General features: G+C 37.2%; 2 protein-coding genes across 6 annotated transcripts in view; one reads left to right on the forward strand and one right to left on the reverse strand.

Moving 5' to 3' along the window:
- The window catches only part of LOC132787569 (peripheral plasma membrane protein CASK), a 36,546-nt gene extending 32,204 nt beyond the window's left edge, over positions 1-4,342 (reverse strand). For 3 of the 5 annotated variants that reach the window (XM_060794699.1, XM_060794700.1, XM_060794698.1), the window contains exons 1-5: positions 4,127-4,342; positions 2,386-2,799; positions 1,744-1,856; positions 1,179-1,284; positions 994-1,071 (exon numbers count right to left, since the gene is read on the reverse strand). In XM_060794699.1, coding sequence (XP_060650682.1) covers positions 994-1,071; positions 1,179-1,284; positions 1,744-1,856; positions 2,386-2,444 — 356 coding nt within the window. In that variant the 5' untranslated portion in view covers positions 2,445-2,799; positions 4,127-4,342. The remainder of the gene's footprint in view (positions 1-993; positions 1,072-1,178; positions 1,285-1,743; positions 1,857-2,385; positions 2,800-4,126) is intronic. The other 2 variants (XM_060794702.1, XM_060794701.1) reach the window with 1 other exon arrangement.
- A 10,882-nt stretch (positions 4,343-15,224) lies between these two features.
- LOC132786180 (gustatory receptor for bitter taste 93a) lies at positions 15,225-16,595 on the forward strand. The gene is made up of 2 exons (XM_060792638.1): positions 15,225-16,334; positions 16,392-16,595. Exons 1-2 carry the CDS (start codon positions 15,246-15,248, stop codon positions 16,590-16,592), a joined length of 1,290 nt encoding a protein of 429 aa, XP_060648621.1. The 5' UTR covers positions 15,225-15,245; the 3' UTR covers positions 16,593-16,595.
- Positions 16,596-19,316: the final 2,721 nt, after the last annotated feature.

The following is a 19,316-nucleotide window of genomic DNA, read 5'->3' on the forward strand; positions in this document are numbered from 1 at the left end:
TGCTACACATTTCAATTATTCAGCATTCATAAAGGCAACTAATTGGTTTGGCTATTAAATTTTGGTCAGTTTCCACTAATTGCTATAGTATACAATATAATTACGGAGCATTCTGCAGCTTCTCTATTAACGAAAACTTTGTTATCCTATTGAAAGTATGAAAAGTATCTATTACATTTAAGGTGAACAGTTTCAATTTCATAAATCATTTCTGAAATTATCTTGGTTTTCAATTTTAGCAACTACTTTTTTAGTTAAACAGTTGTAAAGCGTATTTAATAATAAATTTGACAATGCCTTGTTAATTCATTAAAAATGTATTCTGTTTTTTAAATTTGATGCATTAACACGCTTAAGTATAAAATGTTTTGTTGGCCTATATTAAGTCTTGCTTTGTATTTTGATATTAATCATAATTAATCGATAGTTTCATACATTTTAACTAATAGTTGAAAACTGGGCCAAACAAACGTGATCTATACTCAGCAACTACCTAATTTATATTTCAAAATTTCTTTTGTATTTAAAAATCAAATTTTAAACTGCAACAAACTTAACAGAACATTTTTTGTTTTAACTTTTTGAATATACAATCTTTGAAACTTAAAGATACTTAATTATGTAGCTTTGCATTTATCAGCATTTACCAATTTTCATGTGATTTATCGCTTGAATAAAGAATCGTTAATTATCTCTACATTTGCATTAATAATTCAAACTTTTGCTAAAATTTAAAGTGCATCTGCTGCAACAGCAATGAATCTCTTGAAGTGCACAATAAGTATGTGTGCAGCACAAATAAATGAAGCTGCCTTTGCTCTTCGTGTGCTAATTGGCAGCATCGTGAAGCTGTTCAATTGTTATCAATTGAGGTACGCTTGCATTCTTCATTCACAAAAAGAGAGCACACAGAGCACACACAGAACTCAAAACGAAATAATAGAATAATTTGCATTATAATAGCATCATAATTGGGTATGTTGCCATGCTTACCAAGCCACCGCCTCGCTGTAGACAAAACCTGCGACGGCGCGTCGCACAACCTCAAAGCACAAATCGGAGCCTTCCATGCTGCAAGTAAAGGACATGTATATATGTATATATATATATTTAAGTGCCCTAAATACCAATGTATATGTATAGAGAAGTATGTGTGTTTGTGTGGGAGTTTTACTTACAATTCAAAGACCATGTAGAGCATGCCCTCGGAACTGTAGGTTTCCAGCAGCTCGACGATGTGCGGATGCTTTAGCATGTGACATATTGTGGCTTCGCGTTTCAGATCTGTAATGGGGCGCAATTAGTTGATATCAGAATGAGTAACATTTATATGGATGCCCAGCTTCCAACCCCTCTCTTCCTTTTCGACACCAGCTGGTCGAGAAGCTCTAATGGATTTTGGGGCGGCTGACTTATGTGCCTGCCATGTATCATTTAGTCAATATTCCCCTAGTCAAAAGACATCGCGTTGCATTTGAGCAATTTCTTTTTAATTGGACCAGTTGCGACTAGTTGTAACTGGAGGAGCTATCCTGTCATAGCCCGGTTTCGTCCTCCTTCCTCCGACTGTCAGGACAGCATTTGGGAGCACGTGCGAAATTTGCTGTGTTCTTGCCGCACAATTAGCAGCAACAAATTTCATATAATTCAGGCAGATTAATTATAATTTATTCACTCGGAGCGTACTCGAGGGGTTGGCTGGCAACTGGCATGTGGCATGTAGCATGTGGCAAGGTCACTTACCCGCTGTGCTCAGTCCTGGACTGGCCGTAAATTTGGCCACATCAACGATTTTCACAGCAAACTGCTGGTTCGACTCTCTGTGTATGCAACGCCTCACAATGGAGAATGGACCCCTGCAACAGACAAACACACACACACACACACAAAAAGAAGGTGTAATACACTATTTAGTAAAAGTTCTCAAAAACCCCGAGTGGCGAATGTCCTTTTTATGACCTCGTCCAAAAACTAGGCCTTGTCTCAACAGCGATGACGATGACGATGATGATGATGATGATGATGATGATGATGATGATGATGATGATGATGATGATAGTGGTGAGATTCGAGATTGTTGTCGGTCGACTAACTAATTCAAGTTGTCGACAGAGAGCCGCATAAATATTAATGCATAATGTAAAAGTCGACACCAGCAGCAAACTTGTTTGGCCAACTTTTGACTCACTGCCAAAAGACAAGAAAGTGGGATGCTCTGCTGAATGAAATGGATGGATGCTCCGATGGATGTTTGGTTGTGGAATGCGGCTTCATTACCAATTGTATCGCGTGCCGGGCGTCGACAGATGATTTAGTGCGTAAAACGCATAATGAGATATGGCACCGAAAACACATTGAACAGATCCCAAGAAAAATGTAACTTACTTGCCAATGACCTCGCAGAGCTCGTAAACATCGTCAAAGAGAATTTCGTCTTCGGTCATTTTGAATAATTGATGAATTAATGCCTGTGCCTGACTGACTGACTGACTGACTGGCTGACTAACTCGACTGGCTAGCTGGCTGACTCAATTGCTTTCTGGAATATTGATGATCTGCACCCGGCTGATGGGGCAGAGAACAACAGTTGTTGCGCCTCCTTCTCCTGCTGTTCCTGTTTCTGCTCCTTCCTCGGATACTTCAATGAACTTTCGTCTCGAGTTGTGAGTTCTGAGTTGTGAATGTTCTTATTCTTGTTCCTGTTCAGTTTGTTACTTCGTTGTTATTGATTGCGTTGTTGTTGTTGCTGTTGTTGCTGCTTCCACTGCTGCTGTTAAAGATTCATTTCGTCACATGTAACTGCAAAAGGACACAAGAAAAGTTTTTAATGTTATAGCTTGTGGATCGCAATAGAGAGATAAAAACGGAAATCGAAATGGGCATTCATTAGGTGGACCAAGGGGATATCAGAGAGTGTGAGGGATGGAGACGATGTGTCAATCACAGGTGGCTGTGAAGTGCTGCAGCCGAAAAACCCAAATCAATTACAGCCACAAAAATCTCGAAAATGTTATCAATGAGCCCCCAAAGGAAGTCTCACTGTCATCACACTGAACAATACGTGGAACGAGGCTTCGACGATTTGAATTTTCGAACGGAAATGATTTCCTGTGGTCTGCCGCACCAAAAACGCACAACAACAAAAAAAAACTGCGAAGGAAAAAGGTAAACAAGCCACTCAGTCAGTGTTACACTGTCCAACCCAGTTGCGGTTCATAGTTAAACAATAGCTGCTAAATAGTACCCATGTTTTCCTTTCTCTTTCTCTCTTACTCCTTTTTGCACGCCAATAAGCGTGAAATAGTTGCTCTTGTCGTGTTGTGTTGTTGTTGTTGTTGGTTGAGAGCAAAGCACACTTGAAGTCGAAACACAGTTTTCGATGGTACTCCAAATTGGGAGAGCGCGTGGACGAAAAAGAGAGCGAGAGCGAGAGCGAGAGAGTTTGCCGACACAGCGAAGAGCGAAACGCAGGCGCAGAGCAAAGTTGTCTGTGTGTAAAAATCCCAATTGGAATCGTAAAGTAAAGGAAAAAAACAACTTAGAAAAATACATAAACTGCTACGAAATTCTTACTGGGAACTAGATATCCGGGACTGCAGCACAACACAGTTATTTGAATATGCAACAATTTATGATGCAGCACCACGGGGCAGGATCAGCAAAGATGCATAAAAAAGCAAAAACGGAAGGACACACACAGATTCATATTTAATGCAGAGCGCGCAATGGGCGCGGTATAGCTCGGGGCTTGGGGCACTTCGGGGTCTCGGGCGAAGGTTTTACCTTGCTCTCGTGTGTGCTTTCTGCTTGTGCCGCTGTTGTAAAATTCCTTGACACTTTCAACTAGGCGACCTTACCACATACTCACACACACACACACACTCACACGCATGCAGATAGACAGTGAGAGAGAAGGGGGATTTTGCTGTTCACTTGTCGCGACAAGTGCCACCGCCTCACAATTAAGAAATTGATTCTTTGTCTAGTATTTTTACAAAGGATTTGCATTGCTCAGCCGCTGCCACTACCGCCCACTCCCACCCACTTTACGCCCCCTCCTCAGGGCACACACACATAACACACACCCGCATACAGTTCGTGTCTGTTTTTTTTTTTATGTACAAACCTCGAATCATAGCGCCGCACACCCGAATTTTGCACAGAATTTTAGATTATGGCTTGCGACATGTCCATTACCTAATGCCCGCTGTCGTTAAGAGATCACTCGATAGTTGTGCACATTCGTATTAAAGATATAAATTATTTAATATTGCTATTTATTCCTTTTAATATTTAACTTAAAACAAACACGGCCCGTGAATTGATGGCAAAGTACTGGCGTTACCAGACTGGCTATGCAAAAAATCGAGAGTGCCACTATTGAGCGTTGAGTTTTAGCGCAGTGGCAGCGTGCTGTCGTCAATGTAAACAAAATACTGTTTTCATCGATCCGGCAACTCTTGTTGGTTACACCAAAGTGCTAACAGTATTTTCTTTTCGAATTCACAACGAATAAAAATTGTTCATTCTGTAGAGAACATATTTAATGGAAATTTCGAATTTTTTTGTAAAATGTACCTTTTGGGTGTTGATGAACTAGTTCGTAATGTCACTTCTTGGGAATCTTCGAATTCGAAGTGGGTACAACTTTTTAACGTTATCTGGCAACTTGCTGGTGGCAGTATAATTCTTATTAGAACTGAAATATCAGCAAGTATGGTATATTTTCGAAAATCAGTTACTTTGTCGAATTCAAAGCGCGGGCGATTTAAAAATGAGCACCGAAACAAGCAATAGATTTTAGCTAATATTTTTATAAATGTTTAACAAATTAGTTTTTATTGATTAATAAGAATTCGCAATAATGATTTAGTTTATACTCATTTAAATAAATTCTTTTATTCATAAGAAGATTGCCCTTCTAAGTCGTTTGCATTTCCCTTAGACAGTCTTAGGGTCATAAACCATTTAATAAACCCATTAGAAATTATTAAGTCTTCAGAATTAATATGCCGGTCACACAATCTCTTCACAAAACCCACACACAATAGGTGCGTAATCTTTAAATCAACTCTGGCTCAACAAAACGAGACACGGGACCGGGACCCCGAACATAAACATCATCAATTACACAAACCTCGAACGGCAACAGCAACAACAACAACAACAAAAAGAATAACAACTTAGGGTAAGGAGAGTCGTAGGTCGCAATGCAGTTGGCTGACTGCGTTGGTTGACAAAAAGGAAGAGAGAGGAGAGGTAACAGGCAACAGGGGAATGAAGGCACATCACATCGCATCGTTGAGCTGCAGCCACTCAGGTGAAATCAAAATCAAATTCAACGCCAACGAATCGTCGTCATCAGCGTCGGCGTCGTCGTCGGCGTTGGCGTCGGCGTCTTGTTGTCCTCTCTCTCTGTTGCCATCTCTTTCGCTCTCGCTCTTGCTCTGAGTCTCAGTTTGCGGTTGTTGTCGTCATTATTTGGACGCGTCGCGACTTGCGACTGTCGCGCTTAATGCGTGTGGATTGGACATGGACGTGAACGTGAACGTGTAGGATTCGAATTGACATTATAAAAACTGGTTTGCTGCCAATATACAATATACTTATTTGCCGCTTGCCGCTTGCCGCGTCCTACGCAGCGGCGACGCTACGTCGACGTCGTCGTCAGCTCCTTTCCCTTGTTGTTCTTTTTGTACCTGCCCACTTGACAGCGATTCTTGCAGTTGTTATTACCTTTGTTGTTGTTTTAGCTCTAGCTCTAGCTCTAGGACATTACCTGTAACAAGACAAAGCAAAACAAAAAGCGCGCCAAATGAGCAAAGGCAACTATAACTACAACTACAACTGCAACTGCAACTGCGGCTGCTTCTCGATGCCATAATAATAACAATAGATAATGGAATATACACACAGATATACGAATTGGTGTAACTTGAGTAAACGAGTATTGAACGTTTATGGGATCATAAATATGCATGTTGAGCTCAAATATCTGCAAGATTTAACTTGCCACTTCGCACTTGCAGTGAAATATTATATTAGACAACTGTGCATAAATACATAATTTATTACGTATGCGACGTGATGCTCGTGATGGGAGAGAAACTCAGAAGTTTACGAGCATCATTCTTGATTTTTAAAATGCAGCACTGATTTTTATTAGTAGAACATTTTAAGACTGATTTGAAGTAGCATAAAATTAAAGTCGAAGTTATATTACAGAATTTACTTCTGGATTTAGTATGTGATGTAAATAAAAATAATAGTATAAATACTAGCAGTTATAATAGCTATATTATCAATATATTAAGTTTAAGATGTAATATGAGCTTAAATATGATGAAATCAATATAAAATATTTAAACATTTATTTGTATAGTAGTAACGAATACAATTCTTTATTACAATGCAATTAGCCTGAGCGATTAAGACTTTCAGTATATTTTTTTCGATGTTTGTTAACTTAATTAAACTTTAGTTGCTACTTTTTTAGATTTTATGCTTGTTAACCTAATTTAACTTTATTTATTTGCTATGTTATTAAATTTAATATAGTATAAGGTTTTTTTTTACTTATATATGTAGCTATAAATATCCAATTGAAGTCACATTTGTATATACATACATACGTATGTTAATAATATCATAGTTAAACAGTTTAACTTAGTTGTTCAGTTGTTTAATAATTAGCAGAAGTAGAAGTTAGTTGCAGAATAGTTATCACTGCAAAAAGTAATTATATATAATATATAGTTGCAGTAGTTGTATAAAGCAGAATATTTGTTAGTCTAAAACCGAATGTAGTATTAAAATAGATTAGTAGAAGTAGTATTACATATAAATATATTAATGTTATAGTATATGCTGTTAAAGTAGTGATAATTAAATTAGTACAGTAGTGAAAATAGTAGCACGTTGTAGTAAAAACATTATTAAATAAAATAGAAAGTGTAACTAGATTTGTCTTAGAATTAACATTAGCATTTGCAACGTTAATTGATCAAGTGTGAAACGTAAATTCTCTAGGTAAATATGTGCCCATAAAATTAAAGGAAAGCGAAAATCTTATATATAATATAAGAACATAACATACATGGTTAATACTCTGGGGAAAATGTCGTGTACGAGATTATTTAAAATAAAAAAACACGTCAAAACATATTAAAATTGTATATAAAGATAAATCTTACAGCTCTTAATTATTACTTTAATTAAAGCTAATAATGATTTTAGATTTATTTTTCTGTTTAAAGATAATTGCAAAAATTATTGATTTCGTACGATGTACTTAATTGTAAAACAGAAAAAAGTACCTATAATAATTCATAGCTCTAATTCATAGTGCTAGTCCAGAACTATGAGATAACCCTTTAATTATTTTTAAAATAGCATCAATTTTAGTTTTTTTTCATTGTAATCAGAGAATTACCCATTACACATTTCATTTAAAAACTGAAAATATAATTGCGTACCCATCAATTTTTATAGTAGATGTTTATCTATTTTAAGCTAATATTTAAATATTCTTTACTATTGTTTTCTCCAATTTGTAATATAGTGTATTAAATATTCTTTCTATTTGCTGTATATATTTAAGATGTTGTTTTTTGTAAGTAATATTAAATTGGTTGAAGAATAATAAGTAATAGAAGATGCATCTATTAATATAACAACTATACATACACATCTTATAAACTGTAAGCTGTTTAATAAAAGTATAATTAAAATTCTCAACGTACAAAGAAACCTGAAATTATCTATGATAGAGTCGAAAACTTTAGTTCTTGAAAAAATAGAATAAAATTTCTTCGTATAAATGTAAGTTTAGCATACTTAAGAGTAGTTATATTTAAAAGTTGAACTCGTCTGATTAAAAGTCCACGACATTCAACCTGTATTTAGAAAGTTTTTTTGTTGTACGAAGGTCACTTACAGGTGAACGTACAATCATAATTGTAATACAAAAGAATAAAGCGTAATTTTTGCAGAGGCAGCTCGAATTTCAGTTCAGTTCAGTTCAGTTCAGTTTTGTGGCACATACGATATGTGTAGTATGTAGTATGTACTATGTATAAGGAAGGTGTGTTAACGGATCACCAGGAACTGATCATCTGGCATCGGCTCAGCTCAGTTCAGTTCAATTCCCTCCCCCTGAGGGAGGGAGTATGTGTGTGTAGTCAAATTACTTTGCCTGGAAATGCATGATATATACGCATATTCATTTACCGTAGTCCCAAAAACCCGCTACCCTGCTGGCCATATGGAAGAGACGGCGACTGAGGCAGCAATTAACTCAAAATGTCATTAACCAAGCGTCGTAGGCGAGTGAGACAGACGCAGCTCAAAAACGTTGTAGACTGACATATGACAGGCATCAAGCAGGAGGCACAACAGACTGGACAGCAGCAGCAACAGCAGCCTAACGTGGTACAGAGGAGATCCACAGAGCAGCCTGTTTCTTCAGCATCAAGAACGCCCTCGCCCTCGCCCTCGTTTTGCTTCCCTCACCCTCCTCTACTATGGCTGTGTATTATGTTCGCTGACGTTCCACCTTGGCATTAAACGCTTGATTAAATTTCACTACAAATGGGCTGGGCAGCAGCAATACACACACACACACACACACACACACATGCACACTCTCTCGTTTCTATATGCATATTGTAGAGCGAGAGAAAAAAAGGTCATCGCTGGCCATATGTTGTTGCTGTTGTTCTCTCAGCTTAGCTGCAGACGTGAGTAAATGTAGTTAGAAAGCACAGATCTTAGTTGTGTTTTTTGCTTATCACACATTGCCATGGCATTTCTTACATATCATTTCCCATGCCACTTCCCTTTCCCCTCCTCCTCCTCTTCCTCCCTCATTACCATTCGCCATCCGGCAACAGAAGCGATGCGATGCGCCGCAACGAATGGGGAAGCCTAAAAAGTGCGCCGACAGCACAGACGGAACCAAACAGAACAGAACAGAACTGAACAGAAACAGCAGCGGAACGTGGTGAGAAAATGTTTTGCATTATTTACATTTTTACTGCACTTCTGTTCTCCATCTCCCTTCCTCTCTCTCTCACTCTCTTTTACGCTTACAGTCAGCAGGACATCCGTCATCCGTCATCCAGTTTTTGGCCGTGTGTCCGTTGCGCTTGCTTTGGTTTTCGGTTTGGTTTGGTTTGGTTTTATTTTTTATCGCTTCGCTTCCTGCCGCCGTCGCTGAACCTGTTGCTCTCATTAACAAATTGTCAGGTGTGCCAACGTGAACGTCGAACGTCAACGTTGCAGTTATTCGTCATGCTTTGCTTAATGAGCAAGAGAGCTTCGAGAACCGAGAGAAAGAGAGACTCTAGACGGCACAGCGGCTTTACGATTCAGCCAGAACATGTTTGCAATTCAACTGTAAAACCATTTAAACGGAAAGTTTCCTCTCCCCCCTCGTTCGCGTTCTCGTTCCCGTTCTCTTCTCTTGTTCTGTTTCCCCTTCTAACCACTTTCTGTTTACCTGCTTGTAAACAAACGCCGCCTTAATCAATTCGTAAAAATTCTCAAACTTCAAGTGATAACAAACAAAGGCGAGACGTAATGAAAGAAAGGCTCAGCCTCAGCCTCAGTCTCAGCCTCCGTCCCTTGTCCCTTGTCCCTTGTCCAGTCTCAGTTCCAATAACCCAACATCAGCATCAGCATCAGCATCGAAGATTTTCAGTGAGTTTATCGTCGGTCTGCGAATGGTTAGCCCCATGTTGTGTGTTTATTTTCTCACAAAGTCGGTGAAAACAAATAAAAAACTCACTTTGGGTATTGATTTTGGAAACCTAATGAAATTGAGCAGCCGACGCTATGCAAAGATGCAACGCATCTCTAGTTATACTCTATGCGGCGGGTTAATTCGATTTTCATATACGATTTGATCACTTTTGGAATTCCATTAAAAATAAACAAATTTATTTATGGAATTCAAAAATAATAAAAAAAAATACTTGCAATTATAATAATATTATAAATATCTTAATATTATATATCAGTTTAGTAATTTCTTTAAAAATAAACAAATTTTTAATATACATACTTTTAACCGTCTAATCTGTGCTATTAGGTGAAGGTTTAAATCATAATGTAATTACCTAACAATTTGCTTACTTCATAAATAAAATACAAATTAAGACTAAAGCCGAAGTATATTTTAATAAATATTATTTCATTTTTTGTCATCGGAAGTTTTCTTTACACTTGAAACAATATTGTGAATATTTGATGTTATTTGAAATTCTTAAATGCAAATATATACGTTTAATAGATTATACATATATATTAAAAAAAAAAAGATTATATTAAAATGTCCAAAACTATTTTAGAAAATTTATCTTGAATAATTTTCAAAAATTTACTGATCTAGAAAAATGTAGTCAAATACTTTAAAATGAAAAAATATTATGCTATCCACTGTGTTTTCCTAAAATTCTTAGTACTCAAATCGAAAAACTTTTGTAAAAAGAAAATAATTATATATATTTCAGAGATACCATTCGAAAATGATAAAAATTGCATTGTAGTATTATGATATTAAAGATCTTAACTTTGATAAATAAATTATTCTTACAATATTTAAATCAAGAGATGTTCTATTAAGAGTAAAATACAAAAAAGTCGAATCTAATATATTTTTCAAAAACATTTTATTATCGACATATTAAGATTTTTTCCTTTTTCAAAACAAAATCTTTTTAGGAATCTAAATTTATTCAAACTTACCATTTTTTACCAACAATAATAGATTCTTTTTATTTTTATATTAAGTGAAGTAATTGCAGAGCATTCATTCGTCGGTTTTGGTTAATCAATTCTCTTATCGCTCATAAATTGTGAATGCCTGATTCATTTGCATCCGTGGCTGTAGCTACCAAAGATATCTTCGTAGCTGTATATTTATCAGCACGACTGTATCTGTATCTCGTATCTGTATTTGTATCTGTATCTGTAGCGTCATTTGCAACTGCAACTGCGACTTCAGCGTGGTAATTAAATATCCAAATTAAGAGCAAGCGAAAAGGCCGCCTCATAGCTATGTAGGGGTTGCATCTTTAGGCGCATCTTCAGCATCTTCATCCGTAAATAGCAAATGGCAGCCAAGTGTGGCATTTTGTGCAACACACGCCAAAATGTGAGGTTGCATGGCCCCACACCGGGTGCAAGACACTGTGAGGGAAGCGAGGGGAACTCCGGCAGAGAGCTGCTCATCACCGCCACAAAAGGGCTGGGCCACAACACAGTTGTTGTTGCTCGATTGTTGTTTATGCAAACGCATGGGGCATGTCTCCCGCAACTCTAATGACTCCCAATGCCAATGCCTGCTGCGTCGCCTTCCCTCTCTCTTTCTCTATCTCTCTCTCACTCACAGTTTTCCAAGGCACAACGTCGACAACGCGCACAATGAAAAACATTTTCCTGTCTCTGACAATATTCTTTGCTTTGCTTTTTTTTAGTTTTTTCTCGTATTTCATTTAGCTGCGCTGTTGTTGCAGGCACTCAACCTCTGCCCCGTTGACAGCTCCTTTCTCTGCCCCTAACTCTGGCCTTCGTCGGTGCCCCTTTCGCTGCCCCTTGTGCCCCTGTGTCAACTGCCACGTTCAACATAATAAAAATCCATATGATGTCGATGACTTTTTTGTTTTCTATGCGTCCGTTGACGTTAGAGTGCTTCGATGAATCTCTCGCTCACTCGCTGGGCACGCTCACAAATACACAGAGAGGGGCACACATACACACACACATATTCAATACACACACTAACACATATTCAATCCAGCCGTGGCACATTCAAATGTGCATGGACTTTGCTGTTGTTGTTGTTTATATCGTGAATGCTCTCTAATCTCCTAATGTCGTTGAACTTTTCCTTACACACAACACACATGTGTGTGTGTGTGTGTGTTTTTATTTCGCATTGCGCACAACTTTATTATTATTGTTATTGTTCGCCAGTATTTTCCGCATTTTGTCGTTGTTGTTGCCTCTGCTGTTGTTGTTGTTGCTGTTGCTCTTGTTGTCGTTTTGCGTTGCGAGCAATGCCTCCTCCACCTTCTCCACCTCCACCTCCATCAACTTCTCTCGCTTCTCTGCTCGCTTCTCTCTATGCCCTTGCAGATTCATAGTCATACATATTATCTGCTGCTTTACCTCGTTTGCCTTTCGTCTCATGTATTTTATGTCATAGTAGAAAAACAACAAGCGCAGCAACAACTGATGACAACGATAACAGCAGCAACAACAACTTCAAGAGTTGCAACAACAACAAGAAGCATTGCAACTGCACACGTGCATTCTGCTGTAGCCGAAGTTGCTGTTGCTGCTGCTGTTGCTGTTGCTGCTGCTGCTTCTCTGCAATTATTTCCAATTTAGCAGAACACAACACTGTGAGTGCAACAGATGCCTGCAGCAGCAGCAGCTTCTCCACACACACACACACACACACACACCCCACTGCGTAGCTGCCCGGCTGCTCCTATTGTCTTTTCTGTGTGTGTCCGCAGTTCATTGGCCCGCCGCTGCCAAGTTGATGGAGCAACAGCTCAGCTGCAGCAGCAGCATCACGGCTTGGGGTCAGGCTTGCTCCAATGCAATTACTTCATGTACTTGGGCCACAATAACACCGACTCGATGAGTAGTCCAAAAACATTCTGTGTCGAACTGTACGTAAACTGGTTGCAAGTTTTGCACGTTGCACGTTGCACGTTGCGAGCTGCAAACGTTGCAAACGTTGCCGTTGCCAGGATGCTGTACTCTCTTGTGCTCAGCCTTACTATCATCTATCTATCTATGGCTTGGGCCTAGGCTAGGCCAAGCAACTTGGCTTTTTGGCTTTACTTTGCTTTGCTTTACGTTGCCATCATCGTCATCGTCGTGGACAGACTCGCCAGCAAAACCAGTTATGGGGCAGGCTTGTTGCACGCCTGCTGCCTGCTGCCTGCTGCCTTATGCCTGCCACACAGTCGTTGTCAGAGGCAATGATCATGCCAGGAGCAACAAACAGCCAGCCTAGACCTGTTGCTGATTGTTGTTGTTGCTGTTGTTGTTATAGTCGAGGTTGTTGCTTTTTCCTACAGCTACAACTCAAAAGGCTATTGACTTTGTTTTTCTATTGCCAGTCTTTGGGGCCCACAACACTTCCTCCTATCCAGCTGGATATATGCTGTTGTGTGGCTTTCGGTTCATTGAACCACCTCAAACACATTCTAATGTCCAGCAAACGTGTTTGGCAACTTGCAACCTCTTGGTGGGAGTGAGTCTCAACCTCCTCCTCCTCTTCCTTTCAATAACTTCCACTACAACTACAATCAATTCTATTATAATTGATCACAAGTGAATTGAAAATGTAATGAAATTTAGCATTGACGCATAGCGTATAATTATGCACATTGAAACTTTTATGCGATCTGAAAGTTGAGGATTTTTAAATAAAATGTGTTTGTATAAACTTTTGATTAGGGGGAATTAAATAAAATATTCGAAGGCAATCACAAATTTTGAAACTTATTGATTAATGAATTAAAATAAATAAAATTCATGTATAAAAAAGGAATTTGATTGCTGACTACTAAAGCATTCGACAAATTAAGAACTATTTTAAATAAATAAACGAGAAACAAAGCAAAAAATATTTGTCACGTTTAAAAATAGGATTAGCATTTTATTGCTGCGATAGTTTAGACAAAATAAAAAGTCTACTTTGAATAGTAGCAAAGCAAATCTTTATGGTAAATACTTCGGAAAATATTTCGTATAAAAAATAAAAATAAATCAATTTTCTATAAATTTCTTTATTACAGAAAGTTCATCTACAAATGAATGTTATTAAATATAATATCAAATAATATTGGATATAAGCTAAATACGTTAAATAAATAGAAATGTGTTAACATTTGTATGAACTCATTTTATTTCATGAATGTAACTTATTGAACATTAGTTGTATATATTGAATATCGAAAAAATAACAATAACAATTCGGCAAGCCTTTTAAGCATTTAATTATTTAGATATTTCATAATTAGTATGAACAACTTAATATTTAATATAGAAAAACAGAATTGCTTAAAACTTTAGTTAGAATATAATTGCTTCATCAAATTATATTCAATATAAAAATTAAATATGATTGTAAATCAAATATAAAATAAGTAAGTTTAATAGTATAATAATTCACTATATAATTTAGATAAATATGAAAACTTTAACAGAAATGAGGCTAATATAAATATTTCATATTAAAATAAATTGAATAGAAACTAATATTATATAATTCTAATAATCAATATTTATATTATGAACATAACTTGTTAAACAGAAATTTATAAAAGCGAAATATGTAATAAATAAAGTAGCATTAAAATAAATTTTCCTTCTACTTAAATCGAAGTAAAATAAATGAAAATTGTGTAATAATTGAAGTAGCATTAAAATAAAACTTCCTTATACCTAAATCGAAATAAAATAAATGAAAATTCTGTTTGTTTAATAAGCTTATATAATTACTTATTGGAATCATGCGAATAGCTTCCTTGAGCAAATTAAATATCTCACATGTTGTTATATAACTCTCTGTCTTATTAAGTTGAATTAAAATCGCAGCAATGACAATTAAAATGGCAGGCAATAAATAACCCGTTAATGCACTTAATTATTCAACAACAAGCACAACAAAGTTGCTGGCAATCTATAATTTACAAATGGCTTTACATGCTGTACTATAATTTGTTTTTTATAACATTAAAAAACCTTATGCGAGAGAGACACTTGCACGCAATAGTTTCAAGTTACGGTACTCGGAAATTTGCCGTTTCCAGATACAGTTCACACCAGAAATAGCCAACGAAATATCAATTTACGCCCAGTTTTGAGCAACATCTGTTCCAATGTGCCGCCCGAAAAGGAGGAAGGGGAAGGGGAAGGGGATAGGGGAGTGCTGTGTTGGGCTGTCCATCAACAGACGAGCCATATCGCGATGGACACCAGACTGTGTTCCCCACAGTCCCAGTCCGAGTCCGAGTATGAGTTTGAGTTCCAGTTCCATCTTCAGCTCCGGCTAATCAGTCAGCGAGGCACTCAGCGAAGCGTGAAACGCAATTGGCCCGATATCTACACACACATTCAATTAATAAAATCAACAACAACGACAGCAACTGTCTGCCTTTCCCCTCAGCGGTATCTGACTAGCTGGCTGGCTGTCTGACTAGCTCAGTCAATGCCTGGCCATGAATGCCACAGCTAGTGGCAAGGATATCTGGTCGCGTCGCCTGCTCATTGGTCTCTATCGTGCCGCCCGCTGCTTGTCGCTGCTCTCATGTCGCCTCGATGTGGAACGCAATCACATTGAGCTGAAGGCGCCACGTCAGCAATGCAATCGATTGTTGACCATCATTTGGCGCAGCATTCTCGTCAACATCTATTGGACCATCATACCCGATGTGTTTCTCCGAGCCCGCAAAACCGAGAGTTATGCGGATGTGTTTGCCATGTTGCAATCGGCCTCGGTGATCCTTTTTGCCGTTGGCTCCTTTATTGTTCAGGTGTGCGCTGAATCGCGTTTCATTGTCATATTGAATCGCTATATCGCACTCTATGGCCGCATCTGTGCGTTGACTCAATCGCCGGAGTTGTTTCCGCTCAAGTTCAGTGTGTTCTATGCGTTGAAGTTGCTGCTGACAATCGGTGGCTGTCTCTATGAGTTGCCACAGCTGTTGCCGATGCGGCACATTCTGCATGGCGATGTGGGACACATTCTCACCGGCATCATTGGCATTTACATGTGGATGGGCACGCTCTTTATGCTCGACGCCTGCTTTCTGGGCTTTCTCGTCTCTGGCGTCTTCTATGAGCAGATGGGCGCTCACATTGGCGCAATGCTGCTGGGCATGCGTTCCATCGATCTCATGGATGATGAGACTTCGCAAACGAAGTCGCTTCCTCAACGCTACAGTCATTATAGACGCATGTGTTTGCTGTGCGATCGTGCCGATGAACTGGAGGCATGTGGCAGCATCTACAGTGAACTGTATCAAGTGACGCTCAGTTTTCGCAGCATTTTCCAATTTCAAATCTTCTTCTACATCTATTACAATTTCATTGTGTTGCTGCTAATGCTCTACGAATACATCTGGAACTATTTGGATGATGGCCATGAGGCAACGGATCTGGTGCCGTTTATCATGGTTGCCATCAAGCTGGGCAACATTGTGCTGCTAATCATGTGTGCCGACTATACGATCAAAAAGTCACAGTTGCCACAGATGATGCCACTCGATATTGTCTGCACCGACATCGATCAGCGTTGGGACAATAGCGTAAGTTCAAAATGTATCTACAAGTATGTAAAGTGTATCTAAAAGTGTCAGCCATAGGTGGACATGTTTCTCAGTCAACTGCAGACGCAGCAATTGGAGATCAAAGTGATGGGCATTTTGCAGTTGAACAACGAATTTATTCCAACCATTCTGTCGGCCATCATCACGTATCTGTTCATCTTGATTCAATTCGGTTTTACCGGTGGCTTTGATGTGGTTGAGGAAATTGCCAAGCGCAATTTGTCAGCGAGAAACTAAAGATGAGATTTAAGATGGGATTTTCAGATGCATGACAAATCCATGAAGTACATATCTGAAAGTCGTATAAGATAAGCAAGCGTCTTATGTACAGATAATAAGCTGTTGTACTTTAGAAATTATTTTTATATTCTAAGCTCTCTCTCTCTCTCTCTCTCACCTTTATATTCTAAGCTCTCTCTCACCTTTATATTCTAAGCTCTCTCTCTGCTCACCTTGAGTCAATTCGATTTGACAACATGAAACTATAAATTGTTGCAGTATGTAGTTGCATAATAAATTCAGAAAGTATCTGAAAGTTTAAGCCCATTTTAATTCACGTTTATATACTCATAATAAATACATTACTTGCATTTTTAAACAACAGTACAAATAATAAAGTCACAGTTGTACTTTTAATATTCTTTTTCATATTCTAATCTTTCTGCTGACTTTGACTAAATTCGATTTGATAGCAATAAACTAAAAAATTTTGAAGTATTTGTGTTATGTAGTTGTACAACAAATTCAGAAAGTATCTTAAAGTGTAAACGCATTTTAATTCATGTTTATATACTCATAATACCCATAATAAATTATTTGCTTACATTTTTCAACATCAGTACATATAATTAACTCACATTTAAACTTATAATACTCTTTTCATATTCTAATATTTCTGCTCACCTTGACTCAATTCGATTTGACAGCAAGAAAATAAAGATTTTTGAATTCAGAAAGTTTCTAAAAGATAAATCTGAGTAATGATAAGTAGATTATATTATTCTTTAAATGCTTTTTTAATTCATGTTAATCTAATCATAACATGTTCACCTTGACTCAATTCCAATTGACTGCAAGAAACTAAAGATAATTAAAGTAGCTTTGATGGTTAGTAGCATGACAAATTCTGTAAAGAATCTAAAATATAAATAATTTATATTCATAATAAATACATTTCTTAAATTTTAAAACAACAGTACAAATAATAAACTCACAGTTTTACTTTTAATATTCTTTTTCATATTCTTATCATTCTGCTGACATTGACGCAATTCGATTTGACAGCAAGAATTCAGAGAGTATCTTAAATATAAATCTGAGAAATTATATGTACATATATTATATTATATAATTCTTTAAATGTTTTTTAATTCATGTTATGTGTACTCTTAAAATGTTATTTATCTTATAAGCTTTTTGTTCCCCTTGACTCAATTCCAATTGACAGCAAGAAACTAATGATTTTTAAAGTATCTATGATGGTTAGTAGCATGACAAATTCTGAAAAGAATCTAAAGATAATTCTGCTTTTTTAATTCATGTAAATATATTCATAATAAATGCCTTGCAGCAACGTAACAAATCTTGCAGTTGTACTTTGAATATGTGATTTATGTTCTAATCTAACTGTTTACCTTGATGCAAATCAGCTTTAGCGATGGCTTTCGTGTGCTCGAGGAATGCTGAACACCATTTGACAGTAAGAACTGAAAATGTTGGATAGCATTACAAATTCAAAAATAAAAAAAATTCAAATAATACAAAGTATTTACAAAGCTATGTGCTTGTTATATTATTCTTTAAACCTTTTTACTTCATGTTAATATATTCATAATAAATTCTTTGGTTGCATTTCGTTGCAACAATAAAGATAAGCTATGCTTGTAGTATGTTAAATTCACTATCTTGACTCAATTCAATTTGAAGGCTAACTGAACCGTGGGCAAGAAACTAGAAGTAGTTGCAGTATCTTTTAATTGCATGACAAATACAAAAAGTATCTCAAAGCTAAAGAAAGTATCTATAGCGCAATGAGCTCATTATAGTATTATTTAAATGCTACTACTATAATATAATGTGTACTTTACTCGCGTTAAAGATAATAAACTGACAGTTTTACTTTTATTTTTATAATATTAGCTCAAGCAAATAGAAAAGCAGCTGTTGCTCAACAAGAATTTGCGTGCTATGTGTTCGTCTCGAAGCCTATAAATATTTATTCTATTTAATTGGGTTAAGGCTGCGGCATTTTAATGATAGTTGCAAGCGATTGTAACATTAAGATTAAAGTTGTTTCTGTTGCTGCAACTTTGCTATGCATTTCAATTCAGGCCAATGGGTCAATAAAAATAGATTCAAATACGATTTCTTCAAATGATTTAAAAGGTCAGTGCTCCACATGTTTGAAGCAAACCAATTAACAAAGGAAATGAAAAGCATTTGAACTGACTGCGCAGCCATTAGAGGAACACACATAGTACCAGACTACATTATGTATGTATCTTCCTATAGATAAGCTGGGTATAATTTTATGGGGTATGACTAACAGGATGGAAGAATTGCTTTCTCAGCCTACGCAATCATTTGTGTAAATCTCCGCCACAAAAATTTCTTCGACTTCTTTCACTGAAATTGTATTTTGAAGTTTGGGTTTTTAAATTCACGGTGCCCATATTATCGTTCATTATATTGTGCCCCATTATACTTGGAACTTGGCTGGACTGATACAATTCGGTTGCGATGGGTGGTGCTGAGAAGTTGGAGCTCGTTAGGCAGCTGAGAATAACAAGCTGAATTCGGAGCTAACATGGTTGTAATTATCATAGCTACGTCTGTCTGTCTGTCTGTCTGTCTGTCTGTCTGTCTGTCTGTCCGACTGTCAGTTCCTGCTCCGCCCACTCCGCCCGCACTTCTCACCCCTCTCATATTATCAACATCATCATCTACAAAAGCGTCTTTGTC

This window comes from Drosophila nasuta, chromosome 2R (assembly GCF_023558535.2).
Source record: "Drosophila nasuta strain 15112-1781.00 chromosome 2R, ASM2355853v1, whole genome shotgun sequence".
Lineage (NCBI taxonomy): Eukaryota > Metazoa > Arthropoda > Insecta > Diptera > Drosophilidae > Drosophila > Drosophila nasuta.

What these genes read in the sequence shown, in the direction of transcription:
- LOC132786180 (XM_060792638.1), top strand. Translation starts at nt 15,246, where the DNA reads ATGAATGCCACAGCTAGTGGCAAGGATATCTGGTCGCGTCGCCTGCTC. An exon ending in ATCAGCGTTGGGACAATAGC is followed by an intron (nt 16,335 to 16,391) that starts GTAAGTTCAAAA and finishes TGTCAGCCATAG; the next exon opens with GTGGACATGTTTCTCAGTCA.